Source organism: Abramis brama (genome assembly GCF_963993115.1).
Source record: "Abramis brama genome assembly, chromosome: 12".
NCBI classification, from domain to species: domain Eukaryota; kingdom Metazoa; phylum Chordata; class Actinopteri; order Cypriniformes; family Leuciscidae; genus Abramis; species Abramis brama.
The window spans coordinates 35,239,676-35,265,078 of record NC_139974.1 but is presented as its reverse complement, the minus strand read 5'-3'; the positions used below and the strand labels follow the sequence as shown (position 1 = coordinate 35,265,078).

The 25,403-nt window shown below is 36.5% G+C and overlaps 1 protein-coding gene across 1 annotated transcript in view; it reads left to right on the top strand.

Annotated features, from left to right (window-relative positions):
- The window catches only part of adgrb2 (adhesion G protein-coupled receptor B2), a 295,002-nt gene that overhangs the window by 214,285 nt on the left and 55,314 nt on the right, over positions 1-25,403 (top strand). Inside the window, exon 16 of the mRNA XM_084131293.1 lies at positions 7,989-8,118. Within this exon, the coding sequence (XP_083987419.1) occupies positions 7,989-8,118 (130 nt within the window). The remainder of the gene's footprint in view (positions 1-7,988; positions 8,119-25,403) is intronic.

The window sequence follows — 25,403 nt, the reverse complement described above, 5'->3', positions numbered from 1 at the left end:
TAGGAGAGAGAGACAGAAAAGTCAAAGATCATCCCTCAAATGGGTTGTTTTTAATCATGTAAAAACCTTTTCCCTGAAATAAATCTTCCCTGTGAGTATTTGTATCAATGCATTAGTGAATTAAATATGAGGAACATTTGAAGATCTTAATCTCCTTATAAACCATGAGATATAACAGGCCAAAAACGTGAATGTGTGTCTGCTGTGGTTTCTATAGTTTTGTGTGCACAGAATTGCTCTAGTTGACTGTTGTGAAGTTTCTTGCTCTGGTTTATCCTCGTTTGCATTCGATGGGTTATTTGATCAGATTATGAAGGAGAAATGTCTTTTTAACACCCTAACTTGATTCAACATCATGAGAATATACTCTTTGGATGTTGTTTCATGAAGCTGTGACACCAGTTGTGCAGGGCCGGTAGTTACACGCATTGTTAACCTGCTTGGAATCATTCCCATCAGTGCACCAGGTGGAAAGCTAATCTCTCTAAAGAAGCTTAACAATTATCATCAGGAAAGCAATGGTTAGAGGCCAATGACATGCACTTTCCACGCCATCCGACAATATGATGTTTTTTGGGAGCATAGCAATGCAGAATCAAAAGCATTTTTAGTTTTTCTGAAGTGTAAGTTTGTGCTTTTGCGGTCAAGGAATTGATCCTTTGTACTTGTGGGAAGAGTGTTGGAAAACACTGTCAATGCTTCAGTTTGTTTCTTTCTACACTATATCTGAGGGATCATACTCAGAGGAAAAAATATTGCTCAGAGAGGTAGCTTTCGTTTTGAAGTTTCAATGTTGTCTCAGGAATTTCTCCAAAGATTCCTTGGGCAAATTAGAATTTGTTTGACATTCAGTGTGAGTAGCTATTCAATCAATGTGGATAGCATAGTCCATATACTTTGATCTTTGAAGAATTTAATTAGAAATTCCTGACTTTTGATTGCAGACTGTGGTACGCTGGAGGAAACACTTAAAAAAAAAAAAAAAAAAAACTTAATAAAGAACATATTTGCTGTAACAACTATTTGTGTTATTGTAGGCTTCTCTTAATTCCACGTGACAGTAAGTTTTACCCTGATTAGCTGATTCATATATATATATATATATATATATATATAAATACACTACCGTTCAAAGGTTTGGGGTCAGTAAGATTTTTCATGTTTTTAAAAGAAGTATCTTCTGCTCACCAAGGCTGCATTTATTTGATTAAAAATACAAACAAAAACAGTAATATTGTGAAATATTATTCCAATTTAAAACAGCTGTTTTCTATGTGAATATACAGTAAAGTGTCATTTATTCCTGTGATCAAAGCTGAATTTTCAGAATCATTACTCCAGTCTTCAGTGTCACATGATCCTTCAGAAATCATTCTAATAAGATGATTTGATACTCAAGAAACATTTATGATTATTATCAATGTTGAAAACAGTTATTTACATTTTTATTTCATGATGCTATGATGAATAGAAAGTTCAAAAGAACAGCATTTATCTGAAATCTAAAGCTTTTGTAACATTAAACACTACCATTCAAAAGTTTGGGGTCAGTAAGAATTTTAATTTTATTTTTTGGGGAAAGAAATAAAATAAATCAATACTTTTATTCATCAAGGATGAGTTAAACTGATCAAAAGTTACAGTAAAGACATTTATAATGTTAGAAAATATTCTATTTTAAATAAATGCTGTTCTTTTGAACTTTCTATTCATCAAAGAATTTTGGAAAAAAAATTGTACACTGAAAATTTCAACATTGATAATAATAATAAGTGTTTCTTGAGCATCAAATCATCGTATTATAATGATTTCTGAAGGATCATGTGACACTGAAGACTGGAGTAATGATGCTGAAAATTCAGCTTTGATCACAGGAATAAATTAGAGTTTAAAATATATTAAAATAGAAAACAGTAATTTTACATTGTCATAATATTTCACAATATTACTGTTTTTTATTTATTTATTGTTTTTTATCAAATAAATGCAGCCTTGGTGAGAAGAAGATACTTCTTTTAAAAACATTAAATAATCTAACTGACCCCAAACTTTTAAGTGCTTGTGTACTTATTCAAAGTACCTAATCAGAGTATGCGATTTTGGACTCAGCCACTGTCTTAATGAATGAGTCCTGTAAGTGTTCGCCTGCCATTATAGAAAACACAGAGGTGGCAAAAGCTTTTTTTTCCTTTTATGTGTGGAGCAAAAACAGACAAAGAAACTGACAATGATGTATCTAAACTATAAGTTACTCAGTATTAACTTCTTGTTTATTGAACTGTCAGATAAAATCAATGTAACACTGTGCTGTTTTTTTGTTCCACGAATATCAGGCCACTTGTGCCTATAGAGCTATGCTGCTGCAAGAATATATAAGAATCCCCTTAGTAGATCTCTACAAGTGGCACAGGCTAGGGTAAGAAATATATTTCTATGTGGATTAGGAAGTACACCTGATTGGCTAATGCCACAGGGTTAGAAGAACCAATCAGTGCTTGGTTACAGTTTCATGACTGAACTATATATATACACACCAATCAGCCAAAACATTATGACCGCCTGCCTAATACGCTGTTGGTCTTCCGTGTGAGGCATGGACTTAGCAAGACCCCTGTGGTATCTGGCACCAAGACATTAGCAGTGCCAGACTTGTTGGTTGCAATGTGGAGCCGCAGTGGCTCAAATTTGTTTGTCCAGCACATCCCACAGATGCTCAATTGGACTGAAATCTGGGGAATTTGGAGGCCAGGGCAACACCTTGAACTCTTCATCATGTTCCTCAAACCATTCCTGAACAATGTGTGCAGTGTGGCAGGGTGCATTATCCTGCTTAAAGAGGCCACTTCCACTAGTGAACACCATTGTCATGGAGGGGTGTACCTGGTTTGCAACAATGTTTAGGTAGGTAGCAATTGTCAAATTTACATCCACATGAATGGCTGGACCCAGAGTTTCCCAGCAGAACGTTGCCCAGAGCATCACCCTTCTTCCAACGGCTTGTCATCATCCCACAGTGCATTCCTGTGCCATAAGTTCCCCAAGTAAACGGCACACGCGTACATGGCCGTCCATGTGATGTAAAAGAAAACGGGACTCATCGGACCAGGCAATCTTCTTCCACTGCTCCAAGGTCCAGTCCCGAAACTCAATGTGTGTGTGTAACTCAATGTAACTCAATGTAAGTTTGTTACATTTATGTTTCATTTTAAGAATGAGGTTTCTCAGTCATTCCGCCTTCGATTTTCAGAGCTTCCCTAAAGGTGTCCTTACTTAATCCATTAGTTAAATTCTTCTGTTGTATAGTGAAAAGGATATGCCAGATTGATTCATCTTGTCATGTAATATATCCTCTCCTTAATACTTTTTTAGAGCTAATTATCAGTCTTTTATCTCTCTCTTCCTCCTTTTACATCACTTTCTTGGTTTTAATTATCCTATAATCATATAGCACATATTTAGCTCATAACGCAGGTGCCTATAACCAGATTACAATTAATTGCCTTCCCAAAATAAAACTGTTCCTCACACGGATTAGCTGTTAGAATCCATGTTCAATTTGTTTGTTTAAGGCGTATTTTCAGTCTTCTTGGTAGACACGTCAAGACGATGGCTCCTTAAATCCGCCACAGCTTGCTCCCTATCACCGACGTTTATCTCGTGTTTTCATCCTGTGGTTTGAAGGAGCTCATCTTGTAGTGGATATTAAAAACAAAAGGGGACAAAGTCAATTTGGTCTGTTCTGTAATCTGAAGATTACCCCCCCATCCCCCCCACCACCCCACCACCACCACCAGAACCAGACTACTGTCACGGCAGATCTGGTCATTTAATCAGAGGCCTAAACACAATCACGGGCTGGGCCATTGATGGGGAAGGGAGCGCGCTGCTGGTTCATTAAACCTATCACAGCATGTGCTAATTAAATAATGGAGCCGCACTCATATACCAAAGGGTGAAAAATGACTGCTGTGGCATTTCATTCTCCATATGTTGGCCTGCTTGCCCTTGCTTTTAGCATGCATATTTGCTTTTGTGTGCAGGACAGTGTGAGAGGAAAAATGTCTAGCTATTGATAAATGCATGAGAGATAAACCTTCAGAGAGTTTGTTTACAATTCTGGCTAATAGCTAGTGTAAAGAGGTGGTGTAAATTGTGTTACGCAAATGAGTGTTTTTTCTGGAATTAGCCCTGCTGAAATTAGGTTTGGTGCCGCCATGATGTTCTTGGTGGAGCTGTGGTGCATTGATGATCTCAGAGGGTAATGCTAAAGTTTTTATATATATATATATATATATATATATATATATATATATGAATGCGTTTCTCATGCACTTTTATTCAGAACAAAATACATTGCATTTAAGGTACACATTTTATAACTTCATGCATTCCATGGAGATCGATACCATGATCTTGCCATCACTAGTGCCATGCTCTATCATTTGAACTAGACGAATGAGAAATTGTGTTAGTGTAAGCTAGTTAAGAAGCCTGGTGGGGACACCAGTAGTGGTCGACCAATATGTTACCATGGCCGATATCTGCTGTTTTGGGGGGGGGGTTACCGGTATTGGCTGGTGTTTTTCTGTTTGGCCAATGTGCTGAAAGCTGGACTATTTTGACAGTATGAAAGTATAAATGTTTATTTTGCATATTATTGTTTATTGTACTGTCATTTCAACAATTGTTATGCATGTGTACTTTCTTTAAATTACAAAGTGTGATGTCATATATTTTGGCTTAATCGGCCATCAAAAAAACAAAAACAATATTGGTCGACTCTTAGACACCAGCATCCCGTACTGGTGACTAGTGGTCTATTTGCCGATATATCGGTAGATATTTGAATTTCTTTGCAAATATTGCGTTGGAAGCGGGACTTTAATTTTGACTGCTCTGAGAACGCCAGCGCCTGACACACAGCGACCCCATTCCCCGTCTTCATTAGTTAAATATCGGCCACCCTGCTTTCTAAAATATCAGCATCAACCTTCGATCAACCACTACTGGTGCCCACCATCCCAAATGCAACAGCTTTTCAGTAGGTATAATATTTTATAAAAGATAGATAATGTCCCAAAGGACTGTAAATGATGTTGTCTGGAGAGTGTACCTGACTCATTCCAAGAGTTCAGTAATTGGATGTATTTTGATCTAAGTATCTGTCTTGCCTGCCAAACAATGTTTCACCATCCCCTCTATCTCTTATCTCACATGCTCCTGCTGTTGATTAATATCCCCGGAAGGTTTGCACCTGATGCTCTGTGCTTGATCCTAGCCTAACCAGAAATACCCAGAATTCCATTCACGTCTGTCGACTCAACTTTTGTTTCTGTTGGCGTCGGAGACTTTGACTAGGAGTCGCCTCAGATCAGCTTGCCTCTAAAGTGTCAATCTGCAGATCAAGGCTAGAGAAAGATTGCACTTACATTGCATTAGATGGGTTTTTATTTATTGAGTGCTTGCTGTGGGAGTATATGTGTTAAAGAAATGAATGCTGCATGTTTATGAGAGAGAGAGTTTTGAAAATGAAGGTGTACAGATGTGATGTTGTGTTGCTTCTGAGCAGGTTTATTGCAAGGATGCTTTTGTTTCACTTCTATTTCACAAGACTCTTACACTAGGAATGAATTGTTCACACGTCTAGCATTGTTTTAGCATTGATTAGCCCAAGCCCAATTAAATTTGCACAATGCAATTCCCATCATGCAGTTCTGAGTACTAGATTGGGAAGGATGTACAGAATGTCTGATGCATAAGGCAGGCAAAATTGGAAACTCTTTGGGAGTTTTGAAGTCCTCATCTGATTGGTTGAATTCTCCAGGATTTCCTGGAGACATGTGCCGCGTTCTTTATCGGCCACCTGGAAACAAAGCTGTCGTGATGCCAAACTCTGTCACGGAAGAAGAAAGCCATTGTGTTTACAACTGTGACAATAAGCGCTTATCAGGATCAACTAAATGCTGGATATGCAACATGTGAAGGTCGCAGCATAGACTTTAAAAGGCATCCAAGAGTTTTACACAGCGATCTGTTATTGCAGGGTCATTGACTTTACATTTCCACTCTCCTAAACATGACGCTGAACAAAACAAACTGTGATTGGTTGCTTTAAATGTTATAGGCGGTCCTTGGCCAATGAAAGCTGCTATGGAGCTCAGATGATCTGCCGTCAGTCTGAAGTTCTGGCTAAGCGAGACTGTGAAGGATGCTGCAGACTACCGTGATCTGGCACGAATCTGGATAAATGCCTGATTATAATGTGCCTTTCTATCATTTGATCATCATTTGATGAATCGCTGCTGGCATAATGGCTTAAAGAAATTTACACAAACGTATCTTTTAAACAATTTTCTACAGGCGGTAAAAATGCAGCGTTAATTGTGCCAAGCAATTTAAGAGACATTTGTGAATATGGCTCAATCTATAACAAGCCTAATTTACATGGAATTCATGTTGACACTGAAAAAAAATTGAATTGGCTGAAGCTGGATTGTGACTGGTTAGAGAATAAGATGCAGAGTTTTGCACTGAAATACTGTACACAAAAGTGACTCAAATGTTTAGTGAATTTGCCCCAAAATGTTTGATTAAACAACCTTGACCTTGAGGGAACGTAAAATGTTAATGAATATAGTCATGAATAATTACAGGAAGGTCTATTTATTTATATAGCCCCTTTTTAATTAATCTTGGGAATTTCTGTCCTAATTTATGTATTCTTTAATTATACATTATTGGTGGATTGTATCTCTATTTTTGCTGAATGAGTAGACTTTCCGGGCTTATAGACTCGTTATTTGAGATGTGCATTTAATACACATGTTTGTTAGTTTGTTTTTAGTCCACAAAATAAAAGTACCAATATTAAAATAAAAGGATTCTACAAAAGAGAGACCTTTATGAACTTAACTTATAAACTCCAAAATTTCATTGGAGATGAAATTCCCTTATTTATTGTTCCACCATTAATCCTGGAAAAATGACCCAACACCTGACAGGTTATGTACAGTTTCATTTAACTGGACTTATATGACTTGACTAGGCTGTGAACTTGAATTTTTGAACAGAATGTCACACATATTTATTTCGTTGCACTTTTTGTTGTACACTATTGGCTGAATCCATAATTGGAAGTTCCTCTTAGTCCGACCATCTGGCCTCAGCAGTGAGATTAATCTGAGGATCAACATGAAGATTTACAGTTTGCGTTTAACAAATGCTTTGATACATGATTCCCCCTTCATTTCCCTCTATTGTTTAAAAAAAACAAAAGACAAAAAGACGTGCATATGTGAGAGAACCTTAAGTTCCCATCATCACAGTTAAGCATGTTAGGTGTGTGTGTGTGTGTGTGTGTGTGTGTGTGTGTGTGTGTGTGTGTGTGTGTGTGTGTGTGTGTGTGTGTGCGCGTGTGCACGCATGTGTGCATGTGTGTGTGTACCATTTGGGTTTGGGGGATGTTTGTGGTCTTGCCTTGCCCAGATTTACACACACTCTGGCTATGATTAAAAGTATATATAAAAAATTCGTACTGACTCCGAACTATAATCTATATATATGCACACTGTTAAATGGATTGTTCAAGGATGAATGAAAGAAATAAGAAATAAATGAAAGTAGGACTTTCAACAATCACTTGATTATAATCGGCAGTGTAAAAGGTAAGCAACGGGAATTTGAGCGCTTCTGAAAGACATTTTGAGAACATTGTGTAAGAGAATGAGACCCTGAAAGTGTGTATGACAAGCATATATTTACAAAAAGACTAGATGAATATGACGGCCCATTATAAAAGCAAGACTGGTGGACTTGAGGGCCGTTGTGGCCGAGAGCATTTGGAGTGCGGTTGTCATCGACTAGTTCTCGTGGTACTGTTCTATTCACTACGGCCTCTCCTCTTCTCACTCATGGAGTGACCCAATTAATTCATTCTCTTTTTTCCTGTGTGTGTGTTTGTGTGTGTTGTCGCTATATCCTATCAACAGAGAGGCTGGCGAAGAAAACTGGGACGCAGAGAGCTGCCAAACGCTCCCATCGCCGGCAGTCTCCCACACCAAATGTCTGTGCAGCAAGCTGTCCACCTTTGCAGTGTTAGCGCAGAAAGCTAAAGAACCGGTGAGTGCTATCTTTACCCTTCGACACCACACTTCACATCTCAGCGACTTTAAGGCGGGGCCTAGCTATCATCTCATGCAGTCAAGTAGCTAGAACATATGATGCCATACATCCAGAATATTGTTGTCGAACACAGCTTGAAGTGTTTGGTTGCTCTCTAGAAGGTCAGTATTCCATCTGTTCCACATATGCTAGATGCTACAGATAAAGAAAGATCAGAAACAATCTGTTAAGGGCTAATTACTTTGTTGTAAAGATTTCTTTAAGGTAGTATCGTAACATTGTGTCCGCTTACGCTGTTGGCTGAACTTTCCTTCATAGTGTGTGGTTTTTGTACGAAAGCAGATGGTGGACCAGGTGTTTAATATATCATGGTATGAATAATGCGTCAGGGTTTGTCTGGCTTGGGATTTCTCCCAGGTATAGTATAAAGCATTGATGCACAGTTTTCTGTGATTATGAATTTTAATCTCACTAAAGCAGTGGTTATCAAAGAGGCATCAGGGGAAGTGTGGAAAATGATGATAAATTTAGCAAGTAAAAACTATATATTTAAATATACACACTGAAGAAAAAAAGTTGCTGCCTTAAATTTCTAAGTACAATCAACTTAGTCATTTCAACTTAAATTACATTAAACTTGTAAAATGTATTAAAATACAGTTTTGACACTGTTTTGACTTTAATTTTGATCATATAAATGCAGTTTTGGTGACACATATGTATAAAATGTCTTAGATTATTCTCCTGAAAATTAAAATATGAGGAATAAAACTCTTTTTCTTATCATAATACGATGCCGCAAGTGACATGATGACCCTTTTTACTCATATAAATCTAAAAATTATAAAAAATTATAATAATATATATATATATATATATATATATATATATATATATATATATATATATTTATATACATATTTATATACAATTTTATATATATTTTATGAAAAGCACTATACAGTTTTTTTTGTGGCCAGTAGATTTTCTCGATTCACCACCAAAGGCTAAAAATTACTAAATTATTTATAGCTAAAATAACTATTGGGTTGACGTGCATAAGCGTGAATAGTGGTAAAAAGCTTAAGCACTTTAGCTTTTGTTTGTTATGTTCATCATATTTATTATTTCTTCATTATCTAGTACAAGCTAATGTTTTGAGTCCATATTGATTAGATATGTGTCAACTCTGAAAGGATAGACACTGAGCATTCAATCTGTGATGTGGCTTTTAGCTATCCAGGTTAATGACTTGTGCTGCCTCTTGTTATATTGACCCTGTGCTCTCTTTTCACTTAATGGACATGAAAGGCCACTACAGGCCCACCAGCTGCTCGGACCCCCTGTTCGAGGACTCGTGTCCTGTGCATCTCTCTCTCTCTATGTATCTTTCTATCTACATGTTTATCTCTCTTGATCGTTTTCCCTTGTCATTCCTCCCCTCCCCTCAGCAGTGTCACCAATGAAAGGATACTGACCCACTTTAGCTTAGCTGAGTGTTTTTTGTTTTTTTTTTTCATCGGAAAGCACACCCCATTAAAGTGATTGATATGCATGGCAGGCGAAGAGGATGCTGGGAGATGGAGAATAGCCCTGAGGAATGAGCGATGTGGGGCAGAGAGAGTAGAGCCATAGGCCAGTTACAGTCACACAGGAGCTGGACCACACACTGCTGGCTGCCAGAAACTACTGACACCAGTTAAAGAGAGTGTGCCAGAAACACACACACACACACACACATGCAGAGAACAGCGCTGCCCATCAGGCACAGTTCTGCACAGTCAGGGGCATTGAGCATTGGGTACAGGGAGGCAAGGTGGAAGCAATGCCAGTTCTAAAAACTGCAGAGCTAAAAGGAATACTATAATAAGTAGAGGGAAAAGTACAGGAGAGAACGTTTTAAAGTCAGAAATCATGATAACTTTAATGCACACATAATGGGAGTCATCATTGCAACAGAATAAATGTCACAGTTAGAAGTGTGTCTGCTCTATTTAATTGTCTGCAATCTTTTTCAAATGAAGAGCCTTTTATTATATACTTTTATAATCACTGAGCTCAAGTTTGTGGGCGTAAAAAAAAAAAAAGGAATTAATACATACTTCAGCAACAATGTATTTCAATGATCAAAAGTGACAGTAAAGACTTTTACATTGTTACAAAAGAAATCTATAAAAAAAAAAAATGTTTTTTTGAACCTTCTATTCATCAAAGAATCCTGGCGGGAAAAAAACAAATAAAACATAATAACAGTTTCCACAAATATTAACTAGCACAACTGTTTTCTTCAGCCCAAATCAGCACACTATTATTATTATTTCTGAAGGATCATGTGACACTGAAGACCATCACAGGAATAAGTTATGATATAAAAATTGATCAAAACAGGAAACACTTATTTTACATTGTATAAATATTTCCCAATATTACTGTTTTAAATGCAGCCTTAGTGACTAAAGTGATTTTTTTTTTTTTTTTATAAAAACATCTTAAAGGCCACATTCACACAGCAGCAGAATACGGTTGTCAATCCTGAATTTGAGTCCTTAATATGGATCCATTCACACAGAGTTCAGCTATTTACGGGAGTGACAACCGCATTCTATAACAGAGCGCACACCTGTAAATATTTAGGACTCACAACTGCATTCTCTGAAAACCTGCGCAGTGCGGTCTGAACCGGACTATTGTCTGTCATGTCATACAGTGTGAGAGGGCTGCTCTGCACTGCACAAACGGGTTTCCGTGTGTTTTCGGTGAGCTGTGTGTAATCTGAAGGTTTTAGATCCAGTCACCCTTCTCCACCACGACCGCCACTTTTCGACGCATGACTCAAATGCTCCGCTCTCCACCCAGACATAAAAGCTGCTGTCGGTTATTGAAGATTTGACGGATGAATCTGATAGCTTTTTATTTGTGTTTCATCTAACCACTTTCCAGATCCGAAATGACTTGCAATGCAGTAACTGTTGAGACAGTGTCCCTGTAAAGTGTCTTGTTAAAGGGCACAGAGGCTCTGCAGTTACTGGGTCGCCTTAGTGGGTGTTAAATCTGTAGTTTTTGTACCAGCGGTCACAAGTTACAATCATTCATAGTGATGGTTTACCCCAAATTGAAAACCCTCAGGTCATTCCGAACCTGTATAACTTCTTGTGAAACATAAAAGAAAATCATTCGAGAAATGTCTCAGTGTGTTTGTGGAAGTCAGCGACGACTAAATCTGTTTGGTTACCAACATTCTCCAAAATATAACATAGAAAGTCTGTAACACTTTATTTTACAGTGTCCCTGTTGCACATCTGACATGTACTTCCTATAGTAATAACTGTAAATGATGCATAATTACAAGCAACTAACCCTAAACCAAACCCTTAACCATATTACTGTAAAGTAAGTACATGTTGTTAATTAATATTACTTAGTACTTATTTGTATAATTACACTGTTATATATTTTTTGGGTGAACTATTCTTTTAAGCCTACACCATTGAATGTTGTGGATTATCTAGTTCACCCAATTCTTTTATTAATTTTGGTTACACTTTATTTTACAGTATCCTTGTTACATGTACTTAAACAATAAATTATGCATAATTACATGCAACTAACCCTCAACCAAATCCTAATCCTACCCTAACCCTATAGTAAGTACATGTAGTTGCTTAATATTACTCAGTACTTAAATATATAATTACACTGTAACACAGACACCTTAAAATAAAGTATAACCCTTTATTTTAAGGTGTCCTTGTTACACTGTAATTATACATTTAAGTACTGAGTAATATTAAGCAACTACATGTATAGGGTTAGGATTAGGTTTTGGTTTGATTTGGTTTAGGGTTAGTTGCTTGTAATTATGCATAATTCATAGTAACTACATGTAACAAAGACACTGTAAAATAAAGTGTTATCTTATGATGGTTACAGTAGCACACTTTTCTAAAATGCACGTCATACATTTTACAACTCACTGTTCTTTAAAATATACTGTGCCATTTCTGAATATGTTTCTTCCTAAGAGAACAGAAGAGTGACAGACGTGAATGGAATAATAATTGATTGCTCATATCTATGTCAGCCAGACCTAAAGCTGTAAATCAATGTTTCCTAATCTACATTTATCAATTTTTGTCCCTCATCATAACGTCATTACCTGGCTGCTGGCTTTTTTTGCGGGAATGCCTGGTGACATTTGGAAGTGCAGAGTAAACAACACTATTATCAAACAGTCTCCATCCGTTAGCCTGGATCTACATGGGTCATCACATCTCCATCAGCATCTTCAATGCTCTCCAGCAGCTTAACGCTGTCAAAAACAGCAGACAAAATAGCTGTGTTATAAAATATTGTGTGCTGCCTATCTAGGGAGCATTTTTGTGGTGCACTTTCACAACGCAAAAAACAAAAAAAGTGTAGTTATCAAAAAATTGTAATGGCATCTAAGACTTTTTGGGCAAAAACATCTATTTGGCATCTCAGTTATCCTCCAGCATCCACAGAATGCATTGCTTAGTGATACTTTGAGGGAAATATTTGTATACAGTTCTTAAACAGGTCTAATTTAGGCCCAGTATGTATGTGTACTTGTTCCGCTCATAATAGCTACATGCATGCTAACCTCAAATTCTATTGTTAATCAAGTATTCTGTGCACCTCAAGTAAGCAGAGCTATTTGTGTGCTGTCTGAGTAACCATACTTTCGGAAAATGTCAGATCAGGGGAAATATGGTGTTAGAATGTTGCCTCACAATTGGACTTTATAAGTCGCATTTGCAAGTTTATATCTCACAATTAGGAGAAAAGAACTCAGAAATGCGAGGCTTCCTTAGTAAAGCTCTGATGGAAACGTCCTGACTAGGGCCCTCTGAAGTACAACAGCTGCTCTGACAGATATCTAGCAGCCTAAACACGGTCATCTTGTGTTGATCAGCGCTCTCTGCCCTCCCAAGACTCTGCTAGCTTCTCAGTATTACAGATCGAGACTGCTCTTGGGCTTTGTAGTTGAGAACTAGAGGAGAGTCAGCCGTGATGGAAACTGCATTTCAATTATAATGCCTTAGGAACTTGTTAAAGGGATGTTTTGGCGTTTTGTTGAGAGACTGTAGTGTGAGTGACTTGTGAATCTCCAGAAGAGAGCAAAGGCATGCGATGTGTGATGTGATGTTCCACTTTGTTTGCATGTTGCTTGGTATACTGGTTTGAATGGCTCAAACATCACGGAACCAAGGAGGAACCAAGAGTGAAAACCAGACCTAAGTGTCATGCTTCTTGACATGATGCTAGTTTTTTTGTTTGTTTTATTTTTGTAAGGAACACAGTCGGATGAATTCCACAAGATGCCATTGTATTGCTTATTATTTTATTGCAAACCTAACTTTTAGTGAAGATAGCCCTTACTGAAAGATATATTACTATTATTATTCATAAAATTAAAGTTGTTATTGTTATTAGTTGTTATTATTATTAGTTGGTGTTGTTACTACTACTACTACTACTACTACTACTACCACTACTACTAATAATAATAATAATAGAAACAATTTATACTTGTGTAATACTAATAATAATGTATTTTTATATTTTTGTAATGTATTCATTGATTTATATTTTTGTTAATGCATGAACTATCAATAACAATGAGATAGACATGTGTTACAGTATTTATTAATCTTTGTTAATGTTAGTTAATAAAAATACAAATGTTCATTTTTAACTCGGGTCCATTAAATAATATATACAGATACAGAACTTGTTTAATAATTTATTAGTAAATGTTGAAATTAACATGAACGTTTAATACAGATCAATACATTCTTTATGGGTATTTTTAATTGATAGTTAATGTTAACTTATGATATCAAACCATAATATTAATAATACATATGTGTTACCATAATATTAATAATTATGTTGTGTGTGTGTAAACTGTCAAGAATTAATACAACACCAAAACATCCTCAGCAATAACAGCCCATCCATATCAATCTCTTCAAGACAGTCACTTCTGATCAATTTAATCTGTCCTATATATACATTTTATCATGTGTCTAAACTGTCAAGAATAAAAACAACATGAGAACATCCCCAGCAGTAACGACACATCCAAACAAAATGAGTGGTATCAAGATATTATAGGTTTTGTGATACTTGAGTGGGTACCGTAAGACTTAATTAAGGTATCATGGGAACTCCAGCCCACGTCGACAGGACTATACAGAGGAAGAGAGAGGGGAAGATAAAATGGTTAACAGCAAATAAGAGAGAGATACATGGATGGATTAACCTTCACATTTAATCGAGAGGAGAGGGAGGATGGAAAGTGGCATAAGCTTCTGTCATTACCGGCCATCTTTAGTATAGCTGCTATCACCCACTGATCCTGTTTATCCCCTGCTGTCTTTTCCAGAGAGCGAAACACTGCCATTTGCCAAGGTTAGAGGTCCGTTTTATTTAAAACGGAGCTTATATTTACTTTGATGCCTCTTTTCTTATTTGCAGTGACTGCAAGCTTAAAGGCTTCCTATGGTTATCATGCCAGCCTCATAGTATGCATAACTCTGTGCTGATCAGTTGCTCACTGATGGATGATGGGAGTAGTTGGCACAGAGAAGATGCTGGCTTCTTTAGGCCATAACAATTTGTCGCCTGTCAGTTTTCCCATGCAACCGATTCATTGTCACACAGGGTTAAACCGGAAAACCATGACGGCACACGCTAAGATCCGGTGTTATTACCCCCTTCAGCACAGACACACGCATACGCCCATTCTGAACAAGTAGGCCTACCTGCCCTGCGTACTAAGATGCTCACGGTCTCGTTGGATGAAGGACGGAGGTCTTTCTCTGGATATCAGGGAATCTGTATTGCATTGTAATCTGCCTCAGGCTTGTTGACCGATCTTGCTACCTCTGTATACAGACAGCCAAGCGCAGATAAATACGTATATTGTGGAGATAAACATTATGTCTGCAGGTTATCCGCTTCACATGGTCTAATATTAAATGTCCCTTCAGACAAAGTGATTTCGAAGGCTGTTGGTGGTAGATACGTGGTTTTCATAAGGCCTTGTATATCTCAGACTATCTATGCTTTGTTCTCTGTGAAACAAGGCATGCTGAGCTATTTGAATTGCAAAAATCGGTGTATTTTTGCTGTACGGCTCTTTAAAAAATGTAAAACGGCTCTAAAGGTCAGATAATGTCACGCTGAAACAGCGAAGTCTGTTGAAACCGTTTTTACAGTGTTTGCAAGGCAGAGCTGTATTGATGTTCTGCAAAAATGAATATTTTTCCATTTCTTTGCAATTTTATGCAGTTAATTCAGCTCAAACCATTTCACATATAGACTCTATTCCAACTTTTTTTGCAGATAACTTCGGCCTTAGATGTGCTAGCTATTTTTTTAATGAACTTTACATGTAAGAAATTTAAAATTAAAATGTGGAAATCTCCATTTGATGTACATTATTAGAAAGAAAATTCCCCATTTAAACCGTGATGTGGCATGTTGTAATTGGTCATATTTATTGCAGTTATTTCTATACTGAATTAATTAATTATTTCTACATAAAGAAAACACAGAAGTTATTTTACACAGAAGACACTTATTTTATGATTTATATAGTATTATAGTTTTTTATAGCTTTTATTTTATTTTATATATTTATTTATTTTTTAGTTACATTTTTAGTAATTCTATAATGTGCTTTTGTCATTATTATTATTAGTATTGTTATTATTATTTTTATTGCCACTACTCTTTAGGTTCAATTTATTTATATTTCAGTTTTAGTTCAGCTTTTATCTATTATAAACTTTCATTGAACATTGAAATTTCATGTCAGTTTTATTTCAATTAACAAAATCTTTTTGTAGTTTTAGTTTTAGCTTTAGTTTACGATAATAAACGACACATACCCTGCATCTGAAAATGCCTACTTCCCTGTTATATAGTATATGAAGAGCAGTGCAACTAATGAGTACTATGTCCGAATAGACAGTATTAAAAAAAACAGTGAGTTAGAAAGCCAAGTGTGCATGTAATGGACTACTATCCCATGAAGCCACAAGGTAGAAGTCGTCATGATTGTAAATGGAACGTGTGACGAAACGCTGGAATGGCTAACATCGTAGATCACATTACAATACCAACTTGACTAATGTATTCATACTAACAGAATGTAATTGTATTAATTCTCCAGAAGTTCTTTGTCCATTTACTTGATTCCAATTCTTGATTTGTTTATTTACGCAGAACTAAAACACTTTCATTGTCTTTTGCTGCCAGGATTGGTAGTTGCAAATCTAGTTACATGTGATACATCAGTATAGTGTTAGACATCCTGAAAAATATATTAATGAATATGACCACTAATTAATTACTACAGGATTTGAACCCATATTTGTATCCATTAGACTACACCGCCCCCAAATAGATGAATGAAATGAAGCATGGAGAGTTTGCCAACAGGAGAGGTAAAGTGTGAAGTTTCTCGCAGTGAAATGCTCATCTCTGCTGTGACACTGGCACAATTGCTAAGGCGCTTTCTCATTAGGACACGGCCTAGTGTAAGTCTCAGCTGAGGTGATGTGATTCCTCACACAGTAATAAGCATAGCTGCTCTCCTGGGCGATTCACACACCAGCTCAATTTTGTTATGCGAACTGTCCCTTCTTGCATGTTCATTTAATTCCCAATTGCAGCATGTGAACCGATTCATTCTGCTGAAAATCTTCGTATAATTGACCCTTTTCACAGACTGTGATGATGCATTTACACAGATACACCATAATTCTAGCAAAGTTTTTTTTTTTTTTTTTTTTTTTCATAGCACTACACTTAAGGGCTTTTCACACTGTGCTTAACCCCAGTTATTGTTGTTCTAAACCCCACTTTTAACACCAGGTAAAGGAACATTTCCCACTTGTAATTTAGAAGCGGGGTTAGTACCGCGTTTTACCCGGGGTTATGAAACCCTGCTTCCTTTCTAACCTTTATTTAACCAGGAAAGTACTCGTTGAGATTAAAAATCTCTTTTTCAAGAGTGTCCTGGCCAAGATAGGCAGCAGTACAACCATACATACAACACAGAATACACAATAACATAAAACAACTAAAATAGCAGATACATCAACCACAAATCCTTAGCATATCATGCAGAACAACTACAGCCAGATGTGGCTGCTTCCAAGTCAGTTAATATCCTCTTAAAAGTAACCAATGAGACAAGCTTTCAAATTTTTCTGTAACTTGTTCCATGCAGAGGGAGCAGCAAAGTTAAACGCCTTTTTCCCCAGCTCAGTTCTAACATTTGGTACAGACAGAAGGACAAGATCCTGGGACCGAAGATTGTAAGTCCCAATATTTTTTACACTGATGTAGGTCAGAAGGTAGGATGGAAGAAGACCTAAAATAGCCTTATATATAAAAACATACCAGTGTTGAAGTCTCCGTGTTGACAGAGAAGACCATCCAACACGTTCATTCAGTTCACAGTGGTGAGTGAGGACTTTAAGACCAGTGATGAACCTCAAAGCTCCATGGTATATAGTGTCCAGTGCATGTAAACTTTGAGACGAAGCATGCATATATAAAACATCACCATAGTCAATAATAGACATAAAAGTACCAGCAACTAACCTCTTTTTAGATTCGAATGAGAGACAGGATTTGATTCTAAAATAAAACCCTAGTTTAAGTTTTTTATCTTTTTGCCAGCTGCTGAATATGAGAAGTAAAAGAAAGAGATTCATCTATTAAAATACTGAGATATCTGTATTTAGAAACACATTCAATCTTCTTACCCTGAGAAGTGATGATTGAAGGCAGATTTAATTTGGATTTTGAATTTGAAAAAAGCATTACTTTTGTTTTTTCAGCATTTAAAACAAGTTTCAGATCATAAATGTTCTGTTGAAGCATATTAAAATCAAATTGTAATTGGGAGAGGGCCTGGACTGCTGTAGGTGCTGAGCAATACAGTACAGTGTCATCTGCATAAAAATGAAAATTTCCTTTCGATATGTTATGATTTATGTTATTTATATATAGGATGAAAAGCAGTGGACCCAGCACTGATCCCTGTGGCACGCCTTTTGTTATTTTGAGATAGCTAGAGGTGTTTCCCTCCACCTGCACACACTGAGTTCTGTCTGTAAGGTAATTAACAAACCAACTTACACATCCAGCTTCACATCCACATACACATCCAGCTTCCGAGGCAAGGGTTAGCACTGCTTTTGCCATGCCAATCGTGTACAGTGTGAAACAATGCGATGTTAGAATGTTACAGCTAGACAAACAGCCGGTCGTGTGCAACATATTCACATGCTTTGTACATTCATGGAAATGCAGCGCATTGTAAAAAGAGTAGTTTCCTTGTTTGAGGGGGAAAATATCAAATGGTGACAGAAAACACAATAATTGAAGACCATTTCATTCTTAATTGTATTGTCTGAAAAGGCCATTCAGGATAAACTTGACAGTGCAGTCAGTAATGTGTAATATGATGATGTGCAATGCTAGTGCCTTTATGTGAACATATTAGTTGATTTGTTGACATATTGATTGGCCATTTGTCCAATCAGTGACATTGACACCGCAAATATGCAAATAATAACGTTAACCCAGGGTTTAGGAATACACAGTGTGAAACTTTTTCTCTCTTTTGGAAAGTCATAGAAATTCTATTGTGTATTTTTTTGTTCTTTTGCCATTGGGCCAAATGGGAATGCAAAAGTATTTGTTGTAGTTTCCGCTCACCACTATAGAAGTTTACCCAACTACTTCTGAGCTTCTGAAAACCCTGGAAATGTGAAAATGGTCCATGCAGTTCTAAAAGCTTTAGCAGCACCCAAGCAAGCTCTTGGGTCATCCTGTTTTGGGAAGCTCCTGGTGGGTTTGGATCATGATGATTGATCAGCACGCTGTTTTTGGGCTTTAGGCTCACATCATGCGCCGTCGCCCTGACAAAGAGTCCCACCACTCTGTTTCTCTCCCAACCATTTCAAAGATAACAAGTGTCCAGGGAACTTGAAGGATAGCGTTAGCATACGCTAAAATGGCACTCGGTCTCTCCTGACGTGGGCGTGAATCAGGTGGAGCGGTCGACGCGCATCCAAACAGCAGATCAAGGCTTGGTCTCGAAGGTCTCAGGGCTTAGATGAGGGAACGATACGCCTCGGAGAGTTTCAACCGTTTGATTAATGCCAAGTCTGACTAAGTTCATGTTAGGTTTTTCTTGTTTTCCCTCATCCTCTCTCCCTGGTTCCGCTAAGTGCGTTTCTTATTGTCATAATGAGTTATTGCGGAGCGAGAAGGAACGGGGAGAGGAGAGATCAGGGATAAATGGTGGCTGTGCAGCGCGTGAGAAGCTGGAGAAGTAGGTTAAAGTGCCTGGGCTGAAAATAGACATGACTTCTATTTGCTGAGGAGCTTCACTCTGCCATAGGGTGTGCTGGGATAGACGGCCTATAATTCCCTATGTAATATGCGTGCCGTCTGTGGCCCTCAGAGCTAATGGGAGCTGTGGTGCTTTTTTTAGGACATGTCTTATGGTATGGCCGCTTAGGGCTGTAGGCCCTTGAACGAGAACATGTTCTACCGCACCAGGTTCTCTGTGGACATGGCATGTGATCATATGACCCCTCAACGGACGACATTTGTGATTAAATCTCACCTCATATCACTAGAATAATTGAAAATGAGTGTTTGAGAGTCAAGTAGTTAAAAAGACGTGTATGTGATTCAGATGGAAGAAGGAGGCAGATTTATTAGTGCATGAATATCATAGAGATTTTTTTTTTTTTTTTTTTTTTAATGATTGGTGCCTTTAGTAAATGATCTGTTTGAACTATTAATATATTTCTATGTGGCATGTTGTGACTTGATAAAACTAGATCACTTACAGTATGATGAACAAAGCGACAACACGTTTCTATTTTCGATATGCTGCACAAATACTCCAGCCACTGTTTCTCTGTTTTCCTAAAATAAAATAATTGTGTTTATAAATATATTTTGTTTTGTAATTTTGTTTGATGTTTTTAAATAATTTTGGCCTGCTACATTAAAGCCAGCTTCTGATGTCTCTGCTCCCTGGCCTACTATAAATAATATTTTGTTTAGAATCTACAGTAGGATACACACCAACGTTCAAAAGTTGGAAGATTTGCTTTGAAGGATCTTTTACTTTATTTAATACCAAAACACAGTAAAAACAGTAACACTTTGAAATGTTATTACAAATTAAAAAGACTGTTTTAATATATTTTTAATATGTCATTTATTCCTGTTATCAAAGCTGAATTTTCAGCATCATTACTCCAGTCTTCAGTGTCACATGATCCTTCAAAAATCATTCTAATATGATGATTTGGTGCTTGTTATGCTGACTTCACATGCTCTTCTGAAATTGTGATTTGAGCTTGTCGCATTAAAGTGCTTTGTTGTCGGAAAGAACAACATGTTTATTCTTGCCTATTTTTTGGGGAAATCTTATTAAACCCGAGCTATGTTGAAGATAAAATGTAGCGTCCCATTTGTTGACAGCTATAAACATTCACCAATCTACATTCATTTAAATACATGCTATTTTCGCTGTGTATAAAACATACAATATGCCTCAAATGGTTATTTATATATGTACTGTAAATATACACAAATTTAATGACAAGACAATGTGATGTAACTGTTGTGGAAAACACTAATAAATAATACCAGTCACAGAAGCAATCGTTCTCCCATCCGCATGTTTAAAGTTTATGAAACTCGGATATCAAAATTATCTCTGAGCTTGTCCAAATTCTGACTAGAAAGCTTGTATTTACAATAATTCTGATTGCATGTGAAGGCAGCATTATTCTTATTATTATCAGTGAGGGAACGGTAACACTTTTTTCATGAATTTTTCATGAGGAGAAAGGTCAAAAGAACTGCATTCATTTGAAATATAAATACTTTGTAACATTATGGATGTCTTTACTGTCACTTGTCACGCAGCATTGACAGTTCAGTGTGAAGACTCATGCTGTTATGGTGCAACATGACATCAGTTGAAGGCGTAGAAGCTGTCCTTAGTAATTCAATAGAGCAATACAACGTATATAATACTTATTTCTTCAGTTGTTTAAAACAGTTGCTGTCCTTCTCCATCTCTCTTTTTTTTATGTGAGATTCTTCCTTTTCATTAATTAGTTTTGGTTGTTCTTATTCTGTTGTCACCTCATGCTGTCTAGCGCCCACACATCTGTCGGAGGTGTGGTAGTGAATTGGAAATTAGGCCTCTGCTAAAGCTTCCAAAGCAAGGATACTCTTTCTCTCTCTTTCTGTTTCAAAAACTCTCATAGAGTGCAACAGTAAGCTCACACATTTCCAGTGGCCTTGGAGTCTTTGTTACAATCATTTTTCTTCAAAAAAGAGTTCAGAGACATGAACCAAACCTGCGAATCACAGCGTTACAAACTTTGATTGGATGCATTATTTTCAAAATGTGAAAATTTACTTTGGAGGCAGTTAGGTATCCCATGAATCATTGGGAATGATTAATCAAATCAATGACAATGGTACGGAAACTATTGACTTACAGTAAGTGATTTTGAGTGTAAAAAGAATGTATGGTAACACTTTATTTTACAGTGTCCTTGTTACATATGTTATATGTACTTACCATATTATTAACTGTAAATTAGGCATAATACATGCAACTAACATTCAACCAAATCCTAATCCTACCCTAACCCTATAGTAAGTACATGTAGTTGCTTAATATTATTCGGTACTTAAATATAAAATTACACTGTAACAACGACACCTTAAAATAAAGTGTAACCGAATGTATTTAAAAAAAAAAAAAGCTAAATATTTGAATATATGAATACATAAATAGTTTGAGAGTTTAGGTAGAATGTTTTTTTGTTTGTTTTTTTAACTGGGAATTTGGTTATTAAACGTGATTTCACACTGACTTGTACTTCTACTAAAACACACTACCATTCAAAAGTTTGGGTTCAGTAAGATTTTATTTATTTATTTAAGAAATTATTAATTTTATTAATCAAGCACACTGAATGATCAGAAGTGAAAGTAAAGAGATTTATAATTTGCTTATAAAATGCAGGGTGTTTTTTTTTACTTTCTGTTCATCGAAGAATCCTTATACATTTAAACCGTTTTTGTGGAGCACAACTGATTTCAACATGGATAATAATAAGAAATGTTTCTTGAGTATCAAATCATCATATTGGAATTATTTCTGAAGGATCATGTGAGGCTGAATACTGAGTAATGATGCTGAAAATTCAGCTTTGATCACAGGAATAAAATACATTTAAAAATATATTAAATTAGAAAGTCATTCTAAATTATAATAAAATTACAATAATATTTCACAATATTATACATGTTTTTTTCCCTATATTTTCAATGAAATGATTGCAGCCTTTGTGAGCAGAGTCTTCTTTTAAAACACATTTTGTAAAATAATCTTACCAACCCCAAATTTTTGAATGGTAATTTATCATCAGACAACTTTTGAGCTCATGTTTAGTCTATCGTGAAAGAGTTATATATTTTTTTTTGAAAAACTTTCTCTGGGTTTTTTTTTTTTTTTCTGCTTTCAAAACCCAGCTGTTGTTCTCTATTTCCCCATATATACCATTAGTGTTTCTGTGTTTTCATTTTCACATCAGGACAGGAGCAATCCTCTCATCTACCCTGCCAATGGCATTTCTGTAAAAGACTCAACACCTATAGTAATTTTTTTAGGCTGCTGGCATACTAGATTGGTCAAAATTGCCAAACTGAAACCGGCAGAGGCATAATGTTGGCAATTAATATGCCAGGGACAATAGGCTAAGCAAAAGATGAGAGTGAAGGTTGGCAGCACCTCTCCTATTGCCACCTGTTACACCTGCCAGTTTGAGTAAAACACTGCCACCATACCTCCACCAGCTCCAAACTCTCTCACTCTCTAAGCTGTTTAATAGACTCTTTGTCCCTTGTCTACCTTTCCTTTGCACACAAACATTTCATAGGCTTACACAGAACAGATGTGCACACACAGTAGGCGCTGTTGGAAGGCCAATCCCACAACCCACACACAAGCTTTAGGGTCTTTGTTCACAAATGCTGTTTAGTCATAAATGCTTTGTGTGGAAGCCCGACCGGTCCACACCAGGAGGCCAATTGAGCTGTAAGTGCATGAATGAGGACTTCATATTCAAGCCAATTCACAGCTTATTATAAACCGCTGCAAGCTTTATAAACTCAAACCTGTAGCCATTTCACAGGCTCTCCCCAAGAGCATCCAATGTTATTTATTCAAAACTTAGCTGTGGCCTTTTAGAGATATCGTGTCAAGTGCTTTACTCATAGAGAAGATATTCTAGCTAGGCCTGACAGAAAATCAAAGGGGTTGTGTATCTATCCATCCATCCAAAATGTACAAAAGTGCTTTTCACATTTCACATAGTTTCAAATCAGCTTTACAGAACATAATTATAAAATCATTAATGTAATAATAATATTGTTTATATTTTGCAACGATACAAGCAATCAAGAAGTTGCGATATGCTAAATAGTATATATCACTACACAGTGTTGGGGTAACGCATTACAAGTAACCCGAGTTACATAATCAGATTACTTTTTTCAAGTAACTAGTAACACATTACTTTTAAATTTACAACAAAATATTTGAGTTACTTTTTTAAAGTAATTTAAGCTACTTTGATTTACCATTTGCATTCTTTTTTGTCAACACTTGCATGTGGGTAAGTGTATATAAAAAAGCAACATTTTGAGCAAAACATTATTTTATTTTTTTAAGACTACGTGCATAAGCAATGCTTGTATCGCTTTTTTCTGCTCCTTTTTTGCCTGTGCCTACTCTTTTAGAAGATGCATAGTGCCCCCTATCCTATAACAATGAAAATACAGAAAGTCTGAAAATTCTGTCTATGGCGGGAAACGTTGTTGTGTAAATGATGGAAAATTCAGTCAATGGCGAGGAAAGAATTAAAAAAACAAATAAGCAAGCCCAGCCCAGCTGGGAAAAAGTATCACAAATGTAACATAATGCATTTTTTCATAAAAAGTAACTCATGCAATTAAGTTAGTTACAGTTACACAATATTGTAACTCATTATACTTTTAAAATAAACTTTCTCCAACACTGACTTTACATGAGTGTACTGTATGTATGTGGATGAAGTTTTAAATACTTATATATATCCAAATTTATATAAAAGCAATAATATAGTTAGAGATATGCGATGCGATGCTACATATCGCTTAACATGAGAGTACTGTATCTATTAGGTTGGACGGATGGATTTATTTATTCATTTTAAATGTATTTATTTTACATTCATTTTACATTTATTCATTTATTTGGCTACCTTTTTATTTGAAAACTATGAAGCATTTATCTGGTGATCTCAGTCTTTTGAACCCCACGATAGGATTTGTCCTGCCTAGTTTGAAAGATGAATCTTGGTGGCCTACTTGACTCTTGACATTTTTGAGCATACTTTTCTTTAGCGTGCTGTCCATGGAGAATGAGATGAACAGGGGTTAACCCTTTACCACGTGTTGCTAGATTCTCTGTCTCAACAAGTTCTAGCGGACCCCTAATTGTGCCGCTTGACAGATCACATAGATTGAAAGGTGGCATATGTCTCATGTTAAGCTCCTGGTTTTCTGATTTTGTTGTTATTCCAACATGGCATCTCACTGTTAAATAACAGCATTTCTACAGGATTTTTATTCAATGTCATGTATGCAATCAAATCAGTAAGTTCACTATAACATAAAAATTCTGTCATCATGAGGTTACAAACCTGCAGAACACAAAATAAGATATTTTGTAGAATGTTGGTTACCATTGACTTCTACTAATGGGGAAAATCAACACTGAGACATTTCTCAAAATATCTTATTTTATATTTCACAGAAGGAAAGTCATATGGGTTTGAAACGGCATGAGTAAATTATGGTAGAATTTTCCATTTTGGGTGAACTATTTCTTTAACATCTATGAAAGAGCCTTCCCTGATGCTGTGTCCCTGATTGCAGAGACTTTAATCATGCCAACCTGCACGACTGTTCTTCTGAAATATTACCAGCATGCCTCCCGGCCTGTAAGAATGCTCTTGATTACTGCCACACCACTATCACACATGACTGCCAGACAGATCATCTGTCTCCGCTTCCTATTCCAAAAACTTGAAGAATATATCCGCAGGAACACTGGATGCAAGAGCAGATGAGTGGTGTGGGAC